At 45.1% G+C, this 20,833-nt stretch overlaps 1 protein-coding gene across 3 annotated transcripts in view; it reads left to right on the top strand.

The window, feature by feature from the left end:
- Positions 1-20,833, top strand: part of PIGF (phosphatidylinositol glycan anchor biosynthesis class F) — a 45,596-nt gene that overhangs the window by 7,818 nt on the left and 16,945 nt on the right. For all 3 annotated transcript variants that reach the window (XM_080998205.1, XM_080998204.1, XM_080998206.1), the window contains exon 5: positions 18,033-18,141. In XM_080998205.1, coding sequence (XP_080854331.1) covers positions 18,033-18,141 — 109 coding nt within the window. The remainder of the gene's footprint in view (positions 1-18,032; positions 18,142-20,833) is intronic.

Here is a 20,833-nt window from a genome sequence, read left to right as displayed (position 1 = left end):
TAAGGTGGGGGGTGGGGTATGCTGCCAGTGGGCCCGGATCCTTATGTCCCCACACTGTGCGTGAGTCACATTTGACAGGTGAGCGGAGCCACCCACTTGCCAATTGCCTGATATCACAATGACATCAGGTGGCCGGCTTTCAGCCCCACACTTTGAAATCAAACTCTGCAGGCAAAGGCACAACCCACAGGATGCTGACAATCAACTCATTGTTAGGCCTTGCCAAGCCCTGGGGTGTACCACTCTGCAAAATCTGACAATCATCTGGCTGCCGGAGTCTCTAAAAAGCCAGGCAGACAGTGCTTTGCAGGCACCACTGGTCACCTGATTGGCGGCTCCTGCCAGTCCCCTTTCAGCTCAGCCATGTCTTCATCTGCCCCACACCTAATACTGCATATGACATCAGATGTAGAGAAAGTGGGCATAGCATGTTCTCCCAGTTCAAAAGGGGTGGGGCACAGGCCTGTTGCCCCTCTGCTGCCCTAGGGCGTCAGAAAAAATTCCAGTTCACGCTGAAAATTTGCCCTAAGCGATTTCCCCCATTCCTTATTAAAATTTTGGTCTTCCTGATTTAAAACTTACCTTAAAGACCATTGTAAACAGTTAAAATCGTTAGTAGGATTGGAATATCACTTGTAGTTTAATGGTGGATTCTGGACACAACGGAGATGTAAAAGATTTGGATCATCATAAAAGATGCAGGAGGAATTACTAATAAAAGGACTCACAAAGGAGAGGATGGAAGCCCAGGAGATTCCTTGGTTTCTTGTTTTTATTATTTATGTTTGATATGTAACTGTCAAAATTTTATCTGAAAAACCAAAGAAATATTTTTTTTGGAAAAAGAAAGAAAGAAAATTTGCCCTAAGCAAATTTACATGGGATAATTTTCCAGAAAATGTTCCACTTCAGAATTTTCTAGGAAACTCCCATCACTGGCTGCTTAACCTTTCCCTCCTGCTATGGATCTCCTGCCCCCACCCCCAACCTCTCCTTGAAGTGCTTGCTTTGGATTAGGCAAACTGCCTGAGGAGAAGGAATCATCTCTGTCTGCTCCTATAGCTGCTCTGATAAAATCTGGAGGTTCCCCGCCACACTGCCCCGCCTGGCAGCTGCATTAGAGTGGTGGAAAAGGGATGAGATAGTCCCCTTGTCTCCCGCCTCACACGTGGTTTGGTCCTGTCAAAATCACTGTTAACAAGTGCTTTTGTTAACAAGTCATCTGTCATCTCAAGAAACGCTAGCAGAAGGCTCTTCTGTGACAGAAGGAGTGCAACAACTACTTTCTGATTTCTCCTTCCCCCTCCCCCCCAGCTCCAACGTTGCTATGGCTCAGCTCTGTCATTAGGCACTGCTTTTGGAAAAACCGAAGGTAATGGCAAATGGTGTTATTGTGTAATTTTGGTTTGGATTCGGTAGATATGTTCAGGGACATATTATTCCACTTGAAGCGTCTCTACAGAATACATTCGCTATAGTCCTCCTATAGCGGCAACAAATAGTTGTCCTTTTTATTTCACGCATCTTCAAGTAGTGACAATTGACATGTCTCCTGCTAAACAGGCGCTTGCTTTGTTCTGTTGGGGGGTCAGTGTGTACAGTAGTTCTAGAAGGCAGATGCAGAAATTGTGCTGTTGACCACAGTCTGGTGTGTGTGTGTGTGTGTGTGTTTTGATGTTCTCGCACATGAAAAATTGTGGGTTGCATCAAAGTATTGAGAGCAAAACACTGACATTCATGGGTTTAAGATAGCCCTGTCTATTAAATTCAGTGGGTCTCTACTCCAAGTATGATTTAGTTGGATACAAGCACACGTTTTTATCTGATTTAGCACTCACCACCCTAAAATGGATCGTTCTTCACTAAACTGTAGGACTACGAGGAGTCATTAGTTTGGCAGTCTACCTGGATTATGAAGTTACAACTCTGCCAACTTCCATTCTCTGGCCATCCAGTCTGAGTCCAGTTTATGTCCGTTTCATATGAAATCTGTTCAACTTATATCAAGCTATAACTCGGCCATCTTCCACACTTTGGCCGTCCAGCTCTGTAAAGTAAGCTCTGGTAATTTGGCCAGAAGGACAAAATCACATGGGGTGAGATGACTCTGGTAGAATCTCTCCAGGTAAGGAAAAATTGCTCGAATAAATATTGTGTCATTTAAAATATAGGAATATTCAAATCAACAGCAGAATAGTATTATAGCTATATGCCTAAAAATAAAACTTCCCACAATGGCAAAGGCAGGCATTTTAAAAACACTTAATGTTTAGTTGGTTGCAGGACACCCATAGCAAATAACAAAGACCCTCAACTCTCCCATGGCAGAAGATGCAACATATAAGTCATAGTGTGTAGCCTCTACTATCTTCAAAGTGAAGGCCGCTTAGCAATAGACTTGACTGTGTCTTTACAGGGAAGTTAGCTGAAAATTAACTTGCAGATACAAGGTGCTACAAGAGCAGTAGGGCAGGGACCTACCTACCACTGAAAGCTCTGAGATAGGAACTGTGTTACTAAAGGCAACCAGAAATAATACCTTGTACCTGACTTGTTGCAAGGCATGCTCATGTTTCCAGCAAGTCAATACATGGTTGTGATTATTTGGTGTCTGAAAATGTTAACAAAGGTAGCTATGTGCCACCCAGCCCAGTCTAGGGAGATAATTTAACTTACATTGTATTTCTTCCCCCCTCTGATTCTAGTGACCCCAGCTTACTCTGTTCACTGAGTCTCTTAGAACTTATTTTGGGTGAAGGTGACTCTGTGCTTCTGCCTCTCTGTATAGCTCTTTGCCCATTGCATACATAGCCCCATCTCTATTCCCTGGACATGTTAGAGTGTGACATTAGTGAGGCTCAAGAGTCCCACTTTGCACATAATGGTAAACTATGGTTTAAAGTTACGAGGGTGAGGATCATGTGCTGGCCCTTGCCCCCCTCTGGTGCAGCTGCCAAGAAGAGCTTGGATGCTTCCGTTTCTGATTTAGATTAGCCAGTTTAGTGTTATGTCCTGACTCTACACTGTCATTAGTGAAAACAAGCAAGCTTCATAAAGCACGGTTTGAAGTTGGCTTGTTTTCTGTAACCATAGTTAAGATTAACCATAATTTGTCCAGCTTCAGATAGCATGACAAGTTCTGGTTAGTTTAAAACAGAAGCAAAAGTGTCTGCAAAACTCTTGGCCATTCCAAAGAAGGAAAGGAGGAGCAGGAACTGGAACCCAGAAATTAGTTTGTATATATTATTTTGTTGTACATTTATGTAAGAGTTGGCATTATACTGAGGTAGCATTCTACTATATTAAATCTAATTATCCCAAGATATTTAGTGTTTCACTGACAGTCTTCGACTTAAACTGATTTTTGTTTTCTTTGCAAAAAAATAAAATATTTCTCGGGTTGTATTCAACAAAGTCATCCCATAAACTTCCATTTCCTGTGTAACCCCTCTCTGCACCAGTAGGTTGGGGGAGACCTCAGAACAGATTGGGTCAGGGCAGGGAGAGGAGAGGAAGGAGACGTCCATTGTGCAGGTGAAAGTCCTTTTGCTAATGGAACACCTGTTGGAGCACAACCCCATTACCTTTAATTCCCACTGCCCCCTTAAAAGTCTATAATGTTTCAGTGGCAAATAATAGTTGGGGAGTGAAATGATTTTGCGGTGTTCTTTTTAATGCATTCTGAAAAACACTCAATTTGGAAACTCCCTATTAAGCATAAAAAGGCATTGGCCGGAACATGCTGAACAATCTGAATTCTCTGTTCCCCAGCCAGCAATATGGGCATTTTGTTGGAAGTCTCTAGTGGATGAACTATTCAGTCAATTGAGCATTTGGATTTGGCCTGTTGGGACATACGCTGGTGTACTAAAGCACTCTGTCTTAATGTGCACCCACCCACGTCATCCCAATTCAGCATGACCACCACTTTAAGGGCAAAAATGGCGAGGTTTTCCTTAAACATTTGCACATTTGGCGTGAACTCAGTAAGGCTCCATGACTGGTGATGCTGGCACATGTTTGCAGGTGCAAAAATGGATTTCCCTGCCTCTCCAAGTGATAAGCTTGGGCAGCATGGAGTGAGGAAGGGGTGGTGATGGTGGAAGTAGATGGGCTGATTAGTCAATGACCCAAGTTTCTGTATCTGGGTACCTTTTGTCTCCTTACACTGATTTTTTATATGTAGAATTCAGGTGCTACTGGGATAAGTCTTAAGGGGAGATAACTCTAATGGATGATGGAGAGAAACTGGGGTTTTTCTCATTGGAAGCTGCCTTATGGCATATGCCAAGTCATCTTTGGCCAGTCTAGCTTACTCTGCATAATCTGACTGGCAGTGGTTCTCCAGGGTGTCAGCAAGGAGTCTTTCCTAGCCAAAGATTGACCCTGTAATCTTTTGCCTGCCACGTATGTGCTCTGCATCTGAGTTCTAGCTCTTCTAATTCTTACTCTTTTATGGGATGAGAAAGCAGAGGGAAAGCCAACGGTGGTGGGGTATGTACTGGGTACCTGTGTTGTGGACTCAGACCCTATTGTTGTCTTAGGTAAGTTACTTCCTTCACCAGTGTTGAAGCAATGATTCTTCAACATCAACTTCGTTGGACTGGTCAGGTTGTGCAGATGCCTGATGATCGTCTTCCAAAGCAATTACTCTATTCCAAACTTAAAAATGGAAAGCGTAATGCTGGTGGTCAACAAAAGAGGTTCAAAGACTCTCTCAAGGCAAATCTTAAAAAATGGTAGTATAAACACCGACAACTGGGAAACACTGGTCTGCGAGTGCTCCAGTTGGAGAACAGCCTTTACCAAAGTGTCATGAGCTTTGAAGACACTCGAACTCAGGAGGAAAGGGAGAAACGTGCTAGGAGGAAGGCACGCTTGGCAAATCCACACAGTGATCAACTCCCGCCCGGAAACCAATGTCCCCACTGTGGAAGGACAAGCGGATCCACGATTGGCCTCCACAGTCACTTACGGACTCATTGTTAAAACTGTGTTTATGGAAGACAATCTTATTCGGCTACAAGTGATCGCCAAAGATTTCCTTCCATCTGGTCCAGCTTTCTGCTTCCAACGTTACCTATTCAAGCACTGACCAAAGGCGATCTCACTTCCCCTGTGGTTTGTCCAAGAGCACCTCTTGTTGAGAGGTATGCTGCCTTTGAATCTGGAGCTTCCATTTCTCTATCATGGGGAACGTACAGTCAGAAGGGACCTCAAGGGTCCTCTCGTCCAACCCCCTGCAGTGGAGGAATCGCAGCTAAGAATGGGCAGAGCAGGTAGGAAGAGCTGCCTGCTATCAGCGTGGAGCTGAGAGAAGGTATTATGGCAGGGATCCCCAAAGGGGATTACTGACTCTGTCATTTGCCATGCTGGCTGGTGGATGTTGCTGTCCCAATAGTGTCTGCAGGGCACCATGTTGGCACAAGTATTATGGGGGTGGTTTGGTAGTGTGGAAAGGACATTTTGCACACATACTCCATGTCATCGGAGTCGCCAGCTGTCCCAGGGAACTCAAACGTTTAAAAATAAACCCCCACCCTTTTTTTTGCAGGGGGTGCATGGAGTGTGCACAGAGAATGCTAAGAGTTTTCATTGTTTGGTGCAATCTTTCTAAGTGTGTTGTGCACGCACACAAAGAGAATTATATATAAATAAACCACATCCTGTGCTTTAAATAATTGCTCCTCACGGCTCCTGTCTCCTGTAGTTCTGTCTGCGAGGAACAAGACGCCTTCGGCTCACCACTCCTGGACTTTGCTTTGTGCTCTGACATCTCTGTATTGTAACCGGTGTCACTAAGCTAATGGCCAGCTGTCACAAGCCCAGAGCGGGGAAGAAATGCTGCGAAGAGATTGTCAGGGCTGATGGAGGCAGGAGAGGAAACCTCTTTGGAAAACTGCTCAAGCATTGTTGGGGAAAATAGCAGGCTGCACAAAAAGCCCTTGCTTGTCTTACAGACAATTGGCGATTTTGTTACTGCTGCTATTTGAATCCTTCTTTGCCTTTCTCACCTCTTACCTCCCTCCAACCCCCTGCCCGGGCTAGCTGCTCACTTTTTAAAAAAAATAATTATTTATTTTTATCTTTTTAAAAAAGGAGTACATCAAAGAAAAGGCATAGCTGCTCCAACCCCATTTAAAGAAACCCCCCTTTCTCCATGGTGACCCAGGAGGCATGACTCAAAGCAATAAACGCTTACCTAGCAGGCAGACTTATAGTGGGTTCCACTAGGATGAGCGGTTTAGGAGGCAGTGGATCTCTGGCTCAGCCTGCTGATTCCCAACTCATCCGGTGTTAAGTCCCCAACTCCTTCTTGGTCAAAGATAAGGCTGCATAACTTGCTCATCCCAACTCAGCTGTCACTCAGTCAGCTTAGCTGAACCATAGTTGACCATTGTTGATCGTCAAATTTCCAACCCTTCGTCTCCCTCCTGTGCCTTTTAAAATCCCAGTACCGTATTTTTTGCCCTATAGGACGCAAAGGCCCATAGGACGCACCTAGTTTTTTTGGGGGGGAAATAAAGGGAAAAAAATTATTTCCCCCCCCCAGCCGCGGGGCTGGGGCGGGGGAAGCCCGAGCTTTTAAAAACGCACCTACCGTAGTTTTTAGAGGAGAAAAACAAGAGCAGCAGGCTCCCTAGGCTGCGGATGTCTGCCTGGCGCGTGGGGCACTCTGCTTCAGGGCACTCTGCGCGCCGGGCGGCAGGCTGCTATCCGCAGCCTAGGGAGCCCTGCGGGAACTCCCGCAGGCTCCCCAGGCTTGCTGATAGCTTCCTGAAGCCTGGAGAGCGAGAGGAGGGGTTGGTGCGCACCGACCCCTCTCGCTCTCCAAGCTTCAGCGAAAGCCTGCATTCGCCCCATAGGACGCACACAGATTTCCCCTTCATTTTTGGAGGGGAAAAAGTGCGTCCTATAGGGCGAAAAATACAGTAAGTCTCCCCTGTCCCAATTCAGCAATATTGTGTGGAGGTGAGAGACTGTGCTCGGTGCTTGCCTTGCGTTTCCAAAAGGGCATTTAGTTGCATGGTTGATGCCAGGTGTGCTTGTGCAAACTAGTCTGGGATCCTAAATCTGTACTATCTCTTGCTTCTCTGTGAGATGTATTTCTTTTTACATTTCTTCCTTTCTCTTTTTTTGTCCTTAGGGTCTTTTGTAGTATTTCTTTGCCTCCCTGTAATTATGGTCTAGTTTGCAGTGAAGTGGTAAATCTGTGTCTGGGCTCTCTCCCTCCAGACTGCAGGGGAGGACTTGCATGACTGGCTGCTCCTTGAGCCAAAAATAAAAATAAAAATGAGGAAAGTGGAGTGCTTGCCCTTGCTTCTCCTTGGCATGGGGAACGGGCACAACTCAGTGCCAGTGTCTGCTTTGCATGTCGATGGTCTTGGGGTCAATCCCTGGCGTCACCAGATAAGACTGGGAATGTCTGCGCTCTGAAACCCTGGAGAGTTGTTGCCTCTCAGCCCAGACAGTACGGATCAGGGGTCTGTATATGACAGCTTCCTAGGGCCATCTTTTCAACACAACTTTTTGGTTCCTGAAATTCATTCTGATTGTGCAGATAAAATATAACAGATAGAATTCTACAGGATGTGTTGCTGGTGTGTGAAAACAGTTCAGATCCAATGATCTCCAGGTGGTGGAGACATCAGGTGCCATCCTGGCTTTTGGGCATCTTCACTTGGTCGCAAGCGACTGACAGACAGGTGCAAAATGCGCCTGGCAAATTTTGAATGCTGTTCCCAGGGTACTGGTGAATTGTAGCTCTGTGAGGGGAATAGTAAAGGTAAAGAGACCCCTGACCATTAAGGTCCAATCGTGGCCGACTCTGCGGTTGCGGCGCTCATCTCGCTTTATTGGCCGAGGAAGCCGGCATACAGCTTCCGGGTCATGTGGCTAGCATGACTAAGCCGCTTCTGGCGAACCAGAGCAGCGCACGGAAACGCCGTTTACCTTTCCACCGGAGCGGTACCTATTTATCTACTTGCACTTTGACGTGCTTTTGAACTGCTAGGTTGGCAGGAGCAGGGACCGAGCAACGGGAGCTCACCCCGTCGCGGGGATTCGAACCGCCAACCTTCTGATCAGCGAGTCCTAGGCTCTGTGGTTTAACCCACAGCGCCACCCACAGCGCCACCCGCATGAGGGGAATAGTTGTCTCCAAATAATCTTCGGCACCCTTAACAAACAGCAGCTTCCATATTTCTTTGGGAGAAAGCCACAGCTGTCTGAAGTGGCATCTTAGTGCTTTAAATGTATGGCGTAAATGTGGCCTTAGACGCGGTAGTTAGGATTTGGATGCATCACTGATATCTACGGAGTCACATTTTGTGGTGTCTTCATTGCTGTTAAATCCCAGGTTATTCTCCCTCTTTTGCTGCAGAAGACTTTCCCTAGTGTGCCGGGTGATTCACAATGACTTCAGGATTTCTTTCCTGAGTGGCAATTGCTAATTCAGAGGCTAAAACTTGGGGTGGGGAATCTGTGTATGTATTTTGTGTGTCTTCCCTGCCGTCCCATTACCACCTGGAGTATCATCTGCTGTTTCTTTGCCCACACTCTGTGTTATGAAAGCTTTCTGCAGCTCCTCGCAATCTGTTGTGGATTTTTAGCCGTTGTGATTTGTTTCTGTGTCATCTGCACATTTAGCTGCCTTGACACTTTTTTGCAGCTCGGATCCTCAGACTGTTATTGCTAGTTCCCTCCATTATAGAAATTGACCATATGTAACACACACACAGAGAGAGAGAGAATGTGCTTTGGCCAGTTGTCTAGTCATGAAAAAGGTGCATAAACCTAAGCAAGCAATAAGTATTTCAGGACCTGAGCTATAAATGCTGCAAGGCTTTTGCAGTGTACGTCTGACGTATAAAAAAATAACAATGAGGCGTTTTGCTTAGGTTGCTTCCCTCTCTTCCTTGGCCAAAGTCGGTTGTTAGCGCAGATACCATGTCTAAGCAAAGCCTCTAATGCGATAAATTCAGCTACAGACTAAGCAGGAGATATTCTCTTGCCGTCTGCGCAGAAGTGTTTGTTTATGCTGGAGCTGATTTTGCAGGCGCCGCTGTACTTAAGGAATTTGAAATGTTATGCCAGCCTGGTGATTTGGGCTGATTTTGTGTCTGCCGTGAATGCTTTTGAGCTAGGATAAAAGTTGGATCTTCCCTCTTTCTGTGCATACAGCCTGGGTAATAATGTTGCAACCAGATGGCAAAGTGTCTGTAAACACTGAGCGCTGAAGGCTCCAACGATGCCCTTTCTGTGACAGCTAAAAGTCATTGTGGTTACTTTTATTTACTACTTTAAAATTGGTACAAGCTGGATTAAAGAGCCTTCTAAGGATATCTATCGCCCTGTGTTTTCAGACATAGGAACATAGGAAGTTGCCTTATACCTAGTCAGACTATTGATCCAACTAGCTCAATATTGTCTTCACTGGCTGTCAGTAGGTCTCCAGGGTTTTGGACATTTTCATCCCCAACCCAGAGATGCTCAGGATTGAGCCAGGCAACTTGTGCTTGCAGAGCTGATGCTCTGCTTCTGAGCTATGTGTGGTGTAGTGGTTAAGAACGGTAGTCTCCTAATCTGGGGAACCGGGTTCACGTCTCCGCTCCTCCACATGCAGCTGCTGGGTGACCTTGGACCAGTCACACTTCTCTGAAGTCTCTCAGCCCCACTCACCTCACAGAGTGTTTGTTGTGGGGGAGGAAGGGAAAAGAGAATGTTAGCCGCTTTGAGACTCCTTCGGATAGTGATAAAGCGGGATATCAAATCCAAACTCCTTCTTCTTCTTCTATGGCCCTCCCCCAAATTGGTATCTGCAGTCGACGGTTTACAGTGTTCCCTAAGAGATGTGTCCAAAACATTGGCTGTCTAAAGTGCAGCTCATTCCCTATGTTACATTTCTGTGTGCATACACATGTGCACTCATCTGTGAATTATGTGCTTAAAAATAAAACGTCGTTTCCTTCCCATTTCTTGCAAAATGCCCATAGTTGGAAACAGATATGTATTTTTTTTTTAAAAAAACCCCAAGCATGATTGAAAACAATATTATACCAAAATGGACAGGAGCAGTAAATAAAACCTCTGGAGCTGCAGTCAAGCGTCGGTCAGCAATAAAAGAAACACATGTTAACTCTTTATTCAAGGAACCAAAACAGTGCAGGCCTAGTGATCCCATCAACTCTTTCCAGGAGGTCTTGCTCCAACAAGGCAGTTGCGAGAAGTTCCCCATCTTCCCACTACAGTGCTACCGCAGGTTAAGAACTTAATTCGTTCTGGAGGTCCGTTCTTAACCTGAAACTGTTCTTAACCTGAAGCACCACTTTAGCTAATGGGGCTCCTGCTGCCGCCGCGCAATTTCTGTTCTCATCCTGAAGCAAAGTTCTTAACCCAAGGTACTATTTCTGGGTTAGCAGAGTCTGTAACCTGAAGCGTCTGTAACCCGAGGTATCACTGTACTTCCTGAGACTCCTCCTTTCCAGGGTCTTTCCCAAGCAGTCGCAAACTGCACCTGCACACAACCTCCCTCTTCTCTGTCCTCTTCAATTCTCTGCATGTTTTGGGAGACCCAGAAAGAAGGGAGCTGGTCGCAGCAGGAGGGGGAGACTTCGTGGCATTTCCAGCAGCCGGCCTCTCTGTCTTCTGGCCCTCCTCCTCTTCTGCCCCAGAGTCTGAACTGCCCTCTACCACCGTCTCTTCCTGCCCACCAAACCCTGTTCCCTTTTCTGCTTCCGACACCACCTCCTCCCAGTCTGCTCCCTCCTCTCCCTTTGGCCACTCATGGTAATCCCACCACCAGTCTCCTGGCTCTGAGCCATCTTTCGCTGGGGGTTCCCTTGGGGGGGTTCCCCAGCTGGTACCTCCCACCATTCCTCTGCATCCAAGCAAATCCATGACAGGAACTGAGGGAGCTAGGAGGGGAAATGATCAAGAACTGCAGAAACCATAGGCCAGCCAGAACCCAAAAGTTTTTAACCAGCAGGCAGGGGTCCAAATGGGGACATGCAGTTCGATGGATCAAGGGCCGCAACAGAGAAGGCTGTTTCATGTGTTCCCACCACCCACATTTCAGTGTGCAATGTGCAAAAGAGCTTTGCCATCTGATTGGAGATAATCTGCAGGATATTTCGGGGGCGCTGGTCCATTTTTGCAAATGATCCGGCTTCGGGTGCTAGGATTGAAGAGTGCATTGCATTTCCATATGTCAGGCAGGGATGGAGAATCCTGTGGCTCTCCAGCTCTTGTTGGACTCTAACTCCCATTGGCTCTGCTGGCTGAGCCTGATGGGAGGTGGAGTCCGCCAACATGTGGATGGTCCCAGGATCCCGCTGTCAAGCAAAGAGGTTGCAGAATGTCAGTTTAGAATGGGATGCCATTGCATGAGACACCATGCACCTTTGTCAGCACCCTCTAGATAGCTGACAACTTGCAAACCTTCTCTCATCCCCCCCCCCCCAATCCTATGGTTACATAAGCAGCAATTTTCTCAGCGGGGGCGGAAAGAAACCAAACCAATTTTAAGTGAAATCCGATTCCCTGTGTAAGTAAACGTAAATCTCATCAGACTCGTGTGGATAGACATCTGGGTCTAGCTCCAGGAAGTGGCAGTCCCTTGTGGTTCTTGCGCATAAGTCTCTATCAGGACTTGGGCGACAACAATGCAAGGATCTTGATTTACATCTAATTAAATGTCAAAGATTTGAATTAGATTTCCCTCCAATGTGACTAGAATTCCTCAGCCAGGAGCCTTTGATACCCCGCTGAACTTAATTAAAAAGTTTGCACAGTGGGAGGAATGGCAGCATGTGAATAGTGAATCACGAGGGTTCGGAAAAGCCCCTGGTGCCACACGGAGTCCCAGAAGGGTACCAATGCTGGTGAAATTTTATTGTTACTTTGCTGAAAGGGGTGAGGCTTTGCCCCCTTGATTTGATCTGCAGTTCGCTCAGCCCACATCCCACGATGCTGAGTTGCCCCTAGGCTGTTTCAGCTGTGGGGCTTTCTGGACTCTAACCATCTGATGAGCTTTCTGTACTGCTCTGCAGGTGAGGCAGAGGCAAATGTGCTCAGCCAATATTTATGTATTTTTAAAACCTATATCCCACTTTTCACCACCTGAGTCTCAAAGCAGCTTACAACAGACCCTCCAAGTGTCCCTGTTTTCCAGGGACAGTCGCAGATTTACAGAAGCCATCCCAGTTTCTGATTTGATTCCAGAATGTCCCAGTTTTCCTTAGGACTTCCCTATTTTCATCAGGGAAATGTTGGAGGGTATGGAGTTATGTGACCCCCTGAGCCAAGGAGATCAGTAACTATGCAACCTTTAGAAAACATCCGAAGGCAGCCCTGTGTAGGAAGATTTAAAAATGTTTTATTATGTTTTTATATCTGTTGGAAGCCGCGCAGAGTGACTGTGGCAACCCAGTCTGATAGGCGGCGTATAAGTAATAAAATTCTTTTTTATTATGGAATTGGACGTCCCTGTTTTCATCGGAGGAATGTTAGAGGGTATGCTTACAACATTAGGCATATACATTACAGTACAGTCATACCTTGGAAGTCGAATGGAATCTGTTCCGGAAGTCCGTTCAAGTTCCAAAACGTTCAGAAACCAAAGCACGGCTTGTGATTGGCTGTGGGAAGCTCCTGCAGCCAATCAGAAGCCCCATCAGACGTTCAGCTTCCAAAATAATGTTTGAAAACCAGAGCACTCAATTCTGGTTTTCGATAGTCAGGAGCAGGAACGCTCGACTCGCAAGGCATTCGGCAGCCGAGGTACGACTGTATACAAACTATTTTAAGCAGAAATTAAACATCAGAAATTTAAACAAAGAACTTCAGCGGTAATATTAAAACCACTGATCTCTGTAGGTATTAGCAGTGTTTAGGTTACAACCCTCAGTAGCTATATAAATCAACATTAACCAAGTAAAACTGTAGGCAAAACATATGTTCCAAATGCCTCTCAAAATGGCAGTGTTTGCATAAGCTGCTTTAAATGCAGTAAAGATGCAGCCTGATGGGCCTTGAGAAAGAGAGCGAAATCCACAGTGTTGAGAGCACTGCTGAGAAGATAATCACTAAATGATTCCCCCCTTGGGCAAAGGATCCTTTAAGAAGTTCTACTGTGATTACTTTTATAATCAGGAAGACACTCACAGTATTCTTTAGTTATGTAGGATCCAGACAATGTCTGGCTTTAAAAGGAATTCACTTTAAACCCCATGGCTTGACATATAAGAGGGACCACTGGTAGTGTGTAATCAAGTGTGACTGTTACTATTATTTTTTAGTACGTATGCCTGCAGTTTTGCAGCTTGACCCTGTACATTTCACTTAGCTGGTGGGACCTGCTTCCTAGTAAACATGTTTACTAGGATAGTACACTTGGACAGCTCAGCTGGTACAGCATGAGACTATATCTCTGGGTGATACGTTCGCGCCCCACATTGGGCGAACAGATTCCTGCATTGCAGGGGGTTGGACTAGATGACCCATGGGACCCCTTCCGTCTCTACAATTCTGCGACCCTTTCTTTGGGATTTGTGGGACACGGGTGGCGCTGTGGGTTAAACCACAGAGCCTAGGACTTGCCGATTAGAAGGTTGGCGGTTCGAATCCCCGCGACGGGGTGAGCTCCCGTTGCTCGGTCCCTGCTCCTAAGAATAACAGTTTGAAGCTAGTAGTAGATTTAAACACAACGTATAAGTATGATAGTTTTAAAGTAATGGTAAGTTTGGATACAACGTTTAAGTGCAGAAATAATGTCGTTTCAAATATACAATGATATAGTACAAAGGTACATGAAATACCAGTGCACAACAATTGTTTTATACAAGTCTCAATAGCAGTCAAAACGAGTCCACATTATATAAAATTAGAATAAAGAATAAAGAATGAAGGATCAAATGGGGCCAAAAAGGAGTATCCGGAGTGTGAATCAGATGTACGGTTCAGTGGTGGTAACCAGGACAGGGCCCTGTTTCGGAGTACACGCCTTCTTCAGCTGGTAATATAAAAAAATATGTCAAGATAGATCAAGGTGCTTCAATCCATAGATAATAAATATAATAAATTATATACATTCTAAAGTATGTTAACACATATTATGATATTTGGTTCCATACCTCGGTTTTTTGACGACTATAAATCTGTTGGAAGTCTGTATCATTTAGTTCTTTTATGTTTCTATTTCGACATGCGTCTAGAAATAAGGATTTCCAAGAGTTATTATTTCCAGTCAAATTATTTGTGAAAAACGGACATCAGTTCAGTGTTTTCTCACCTTAGATAATTGCATCCAAGCTTTCTTGCGTTTCTCTGTGCGTTTTCTATTAGGGAGTGAAATCATTGTCTTATATGTGTGTCTGTGGGAGAGGGAGGATAGGCTCTCCCTTCTTAAAGGTGTAAACAGAGAAGGGATTTAAAGTCCAAGGCCATCTATGGTGGTTTATTAGAGAAAAGAACTGTAGTCTTGATGTTCATTCAAGCCCTTGGGGGACATCGTTTCAAACAAATGAATATATTGTGCTTCCTGTTGTAACAATAGTCTATCAATATTTCTCCTGGTATATAGATCTACTTTTGGTTTCCAAATAATAAAGAAGACAAAATCCTCTTCCGTGTGTTTTTGTTGTATATAATGTTCCACCATTGGGGCTTCTCGTATTCTGTTACGGATCCGTGATCGATGTTCATTTATGCGTAGTTTAATTGGTCTGGTGCTTTTGCCTATATATATCTTTTGGCATGGGCATATCCATGCATACACGCTATTCTTCGTGTTACAGTTACTAAAATGTTCAATCTGAAACTTGAAGCCAGTCTGTATGTTGGTGAACTCCTTTACTTGTAGTGCGTATTTGCATACATTGCAGCTACCACATTTGTAATGGCCTTTAGTTGATGCTTCCGGGTATGTAAGTTGGTCCGATTTCACCAAATAATTCCTCAGTGATTTGGTTTTTTTTAGGCCAATTATAGGTGGTTTTTGACATCCTGGGATGTTGGATAACAAATGCCAATGTTTATATATGAGTTTCTTAATGCTAGAAGTATGTGGTGTAAATTGCAGTGATGTGCAAATACGATCCTCTCTAGGTTTATCCGAGGTTTTTATAACAAGAAGATCTTTCCTGTTTTTCATTTCCGCTCTATCTTGAGCCGCAGCAAGAGTCCGTGATGTGTATCCTCGTTGTAATAAGGACTGTGTGAGTTGGTAGGCCGCTATTTTGTAGTCATGTTGGGACGATGCATTTCTTTTTAGTCTTAAGTACTGTCCATACGGTAGATTATTCAGTAAATGTGGAGCGTGGAAGGATGAAGCGTGTAATAATGAATTTCGATCAGTCGGTTTATGGTATGGGCGGATCTTAAGTTGTTGGGAATGATCTTTAAAGACTGTAACATCCAGAAAATTAACTGATGTATCATGAATGGTACCAGACAATCGTATATTTGGATCTTGGTCGTTGATCCATTGGAGGAATTGTGTTGCTGTGTCGTGATCCTGTATAACGAAGAACAAATCATCTATAAACCGATAATATTTGATTATTTTGGATCTAAAAGGATTGTTGTCATGAAGGATGAAAGTTTTTTCAAAGTGTATCATGTAAATATTCGCAATAGAAGGGGCACAGGCAGAGCCCATCGCTACGCCTTTGATTTGCAGATAGAACTGTTTCAAATAACGAAAAAAGTTCTTTGAAGTCTCTCAGCCCCACTCACCTCACAGAGTGTTTGTTGTGGGGGAGGAAGGGAAAGGAGAATGTTAGCCGCTTTGAGACTCCTGAAGGGGAGTGAAAGGCGGGATATCAAATCCAAACTCTTCTTCTTCTTCTTCTTCTAATCCAAAATGATGTCCAGAATATCGAGCAAAAAATGTGTTGGAGGTTCTCTCGTGAGTCTGGAATCCAAAAGAGTTTCTATAATCGACCTGACTTCAGGTAATGGGACATTTGTATACAGCGACTCGACATCCAGGGTGACAAGGGAGGCCTCCTTTGGTATGGTAGTGTTCTCAACGTGTCCAATAAATGTTTTTGTATCCAGAATATAAGACGGAGTGTCAATGGCGAATGGATGCAAATAATGTTCCATATACTGACAAAGGGGTTCCAAAAGAGAGTCATTACCTGAGACAATCGGTCTGCCTGGTGGAGCATCAAGTGATTTGTGAATTTTTGGAAGTATATAAAATACTGGGGTACGTGGATATTTATTGACTAAAAATTCAGTTGTTTTCTTATCGAGGTATCCAAACGATATGCCTTCCGATAAGGTGGTCCTGATTATTCTGGAAACGTCGTCAGTAGGGTCTTTGGGCAATGGTTTATAAAAATTGCTATTTTGCAGTTGTCTATTTACTTCTGCGGTATAATCCTGAGTATTCATAATGACTATGGCTCCGCCCTTATCTGCTGGTTTTATCACAATATTCTCATCCGATTGAAGGCTAGCAATGATTTCTCTATCCTTTGCGGTAAAATTCCTTTTGTGTGGAGGTGGTCTTCTCTTTTCTATTTTATTAATGTCTTCTAGTAAAACCTGATAGAATGCATTCAGGCGGGCATTATCTACATGCGGGTTAAATGATGAGTGAACGCGGAATGGCGATGGTGTAGTCTGAAAATTGCCAAAGTGGCACCTTAATTTAACAAGACGTACAAGTTTGAAGATGTCCACCCTTGTCTGGAACGCATTATATTTAGGTGTGGGAACAAATCCCAGTCCGAGATTTAAAATTCTCTCTTCTTCATGGGTTAGTGTGCGTTTGGATAAATTTACAACTAAAGACGTCGTTGTTGATTGCGGCGCTTGGGAAAACCCTGTTGTTTGGAATAATCAATGGTGTGTGGACGTAAATCGTATTGTCTTAATTGTCTGGGTTGTCTTATCTGTCGATGTGGAATTTGTTCCTGTGAGTCGCTCTGTTCGGAAGATTCAGCACTGCTGGATGAAAATTCAGTTGTTGATCTAGGTTGAATTCTATATAATGTGGACTCGTTTTGACTGCTATTGAGACTTGTATAAAACAATTGTTGTGCACTGGTATTTCATGTACCTTTGTACTATATCATTGTATATTTGAAACGACATTATTTCTGCACTTAAACGTTGTATCCAAACTTACCATTACTTTAAAACTATCATACTTATACGTTGTGTTTAAATCTACTACTAGCTTCAAACTGTTATTCTTAGCAGAATACACACGTTTTTCATTTCAACTCTTGAGTAGGAATTATTCCTTATATTGAAACTTTTGGCCAGAGTTCTTGATATATCCTTTTCAGTGTAGTTTCAACAAGAACTCCAATTTCTTTAACGGTCCCTGCTCCTGCCAACCTAGCAGTTCAAAAGCACGTCAAAGTGCAAGTAGATAAATAAGTACTGCTCCAGTGGGAAGCTAAACAGCGTTTCCGTGCGCTGCTCTGGTTCGCCAGAAGCGGCTTAGTCATGCTGGCCACATGAACCGGAAGCTGTACACCGGCTCCCTCGGCCAATAAAGCGAATTGAGTGCCGCAACCCCAGAGTTGGCCACGATTGAACCTAATGGTCAGGGGTCCCTTTACCTTTATCTTTGGGGTTGCAGCCTTGGCTAGACAGGTCCAATGCTGCGAATCATAGAATTGGAGAGTTGGGAGGGACCCCATGGGTCATCTATCCCCACCCCTTGCAATGCAGGAATCTCAACTAAAGCTTCCATGACGGATGGCTGTCAAACTTCTGCTTAAAAGCCTCCGAGGAAGGAGAGTCTGCAACCTTCCGAGGGAGTGCGTTCCACTGCTGGACAGCTCTTACTGCCAGAAAGTTTTTCCAGGTGTTTAGTTGGAATCTCCTTTCCTGTAGCATGACCCCACGGAGCAGGAGAAACCACATTACTCTATCTCCCACGCAACAGCCCTTTAGATGTTTGAAGGTGGCTATCGTATCTCCTCTCAGTTTCCTCTTCCCCAGGCTAATGCATGCATCCCTCCCCACCTCTAAAGTTACTGAGCTTTTTTTTGACATTTCTCCCCCAGGGCAATGTCCATCTGGGATAGCAGTCTACAGATTACCGCGATGTGCAGCGTGGTGGGGGCGTGGCTTGGAGCATTTCCTATTCCACTGGATTGGGATCGTCCGTGGCAGGTTGGTTTCTTCATCTTATATGTGAATGAACATTGGCCGATCAGACCTCTAAGTCTTCCATGCCATTTCTAAGAGCAGCCGTGCCCCCTTTGGAAACTTGGAAGCAGGGCATGAAGGTGGTGGCTTTCCCTGTTGCTATTCCACAAGCCCCTGCTGTATTCTGTCCCTGAACCTGGAGATTTACCTCTTTTGGAAAAATGGCCATTGATAGATTTATCCTCCAGGTCACTTTGTTAATGGTCCAGGAATGTCATTGTTGGAGTTCAGTCCATGTGACCTCTCAGCGCTGCTCCCTTGATGTCTCAGGGGGGCCACGTGTTTTTTCTGCCATCTGAGAACGTGGCCTGCACTGCTGCAGCTTCCCCCCATTAAAAGCACTTAACAAGATGCATCTGGAGCGGGCTATTGGCGCCAAATTGATCTGCAAAAGTGGCGTGGCCAAGCCCTGTGCCCGAAAACAATACTTTGCAGTTTTCAAAAAAACAGAGCCCTGGCAAGCTTTGCTGCTGGTGAGGAAAATGTGACGCTTGCAGGAAAGCTGTAAATGCAGCTGGCTGAGCGGCTACTGGCAATTGATGCCATTTTCAGAGTTTTATAACCCCTGCAGGTCAGTTCAAGAGCTTTCTGACTTTAAAACCCATCTAAAGCAGTTTCTTTCTCCTTCCGCAAGCGGAGGAGAGAGGGAATAGTCCGTGAAAATGGATGAACCCGTTCTCCCGGCTCCAACCACAGGGAAGGAATTTATTTTAGCCATATTGCAACTTAGATCTCTTAGTGGCATTAACGCAGACTTTATTTCAGATTAAAATAAACCTGAGCTGATTCTAATGTCTCCCTTTCTATGAATACATAAGCACAGTACACACACACACACACACCCAGACACCCTTCCAAGTGTAAAGGGCACACACAAGTATCTTTAGAAAATTCCAAAGTAGCTAGTAGAGAAGGATTGAGTTACTGCTTTCAAGTCTTTTAAAGAGGCCCAGGTCTAATTCTACACCTCCACACTCTTCACCCTTGCTAGGATGATGATGATGATGATAATTATTATTATTTATACCCCGCCCTCCCCAGCCAAGGCCGGGCTTAGGGCGGCTAACAACTAATAATAAAAACAAGTTGAATGAGTACAACTTAAAAACAAGATTAAAATACAACATTAAAACATTAAAAACATTAAAATGTAGCCTCATCACAGGAGGAGAAAGGAAAAAAGAAAGAGGGGGAGGGAATCAAATTGACTCCAAGCCAAAGGCCAGGCGGAACAACTCTGTCTTACAGGCCCTGCGGAAAGAAATCAGATCCTGCAGGGCCCTGGTCTCATGAGGCAGAGCATTCCACCAGGCCGGAGCCAGTGTTGAAAAAGCCCTGGCTCTGGTTGAGGCTAATCTAACTTCCTTAGGGCCTGGGACCTCTAGGGTGTTGCTATTTATGGACCTTAAGGTCCTCCATGGGGCGTACCGGGAGACGATGCATATACATGGGGCTGTGTGCCTCTAAATACAAATCAAACTGGGAATCAGCTGATGGGCAGGAAGCAGGACCTGGAATGGACACTAAGCCTGGTCTGCAAGCAGAAGGGGTGGCAATCGGGTGGCACAGTTTGCACTGCACAGCATTTGGGCTGAACTATGAGAAGCCTTTCGACTGCTGATGGAGAGCTTCAAAGAGAAGTAGATGGGAGGCTCCCTTAGAGATCTCAGCAGCAGTCTCCAGAGAGCTAGTCCTGTTAGTCCGTTGCAGCAAGAACAATTGTGTTGGCTGCGTTCAACCTCCTCCATACGTCTCCAAATGCCAGCTGCTGACAGTCACAAGTGGAAAGAGTGTTCCTGGACCCAGGTCCTGCTCGCAGGCTTCCCGCGAACATCTGGTTCATCGCTGAACTCAGTAGGCCTTTGGCTTGATCCAGCAGGGCTCTTGCGAGTCTTGCGGCATTTGAAAGGAGGAATCCCCAAAGGGTGATCTTGTCCAACCCCTTGCAATGCAGGAATCTCAACTAAAGCATCCATGGCAGATGGCCATCCAACCTCTGCTTACAAACCTCCAAGGAAGGAGCGTCCACAACCTCCTGAGGGAGACCGTTCCACTGTCGCAAACAGCTCTTACTGTCAGAAAGTTCTTCCTGATGTTTAGTCGGAATCTCCTTTCTCATAACATGAAGTCGTTGATTTAAGACCACTTTGTGTACCTGACAAAGGGGGTTTAGCCCATGAAAATTTATGCCTCAATAAATAGGTTAGTCTTTGAGGTCCTGCAAAACTCTTTGCTGTTTTAGGAAATTGCATGGCACTTATATTTTCCTAGGGACGTGGGTGGCGCTGTGGGTTAAACCATAGAGCCTAGGACTTGCCTATCAGAAGGTCGGCGGTTTGAATTCCCACGAGGGGTGAGCTCCTGTTGCTCGGTCCCTGCTCCTGCCAACCTAGCAGTTCGAAAGCACGTCAAAGTGCAAGTAGATAAATAGGTACCGCTCCGGCGGGAAGGTAAATGGTGTTTCCGTGTGCTGCTCTGGTTTGCCAGAAGCGGCTTAGTCATGCTGGCCACATGACCCGGAAGCTGTACGCCAGCTCCCTTGGCCAATAAAGCGAGATGAGCGCCACAACCCCAGAGTCGGCCACGACTGGACCTAATGGTCAGGGGTCCCTTTACCTTTATATTTTCCTATAAGACCAGCTTCCTCTCCCCCACC

This window comes from Podarcis pityusensis (genome assembly GCF_964106645.2).
Source record: "Podarcis pityusensis genome assembly, chromosome: 3".
Classification (NCBI taxonomy): domain Eukaryota; kingdom Metazoa; phylum Chordata; class Lepidosauria; order Squamata; family Lacertidae; genus Podarcis; species Podarcis pityusensis.
The sequence above is the reverse complement of the archived record's forward strand: the minus strand, read 5'-3'. Positions and strand labels throughout refer to the sequence as shown.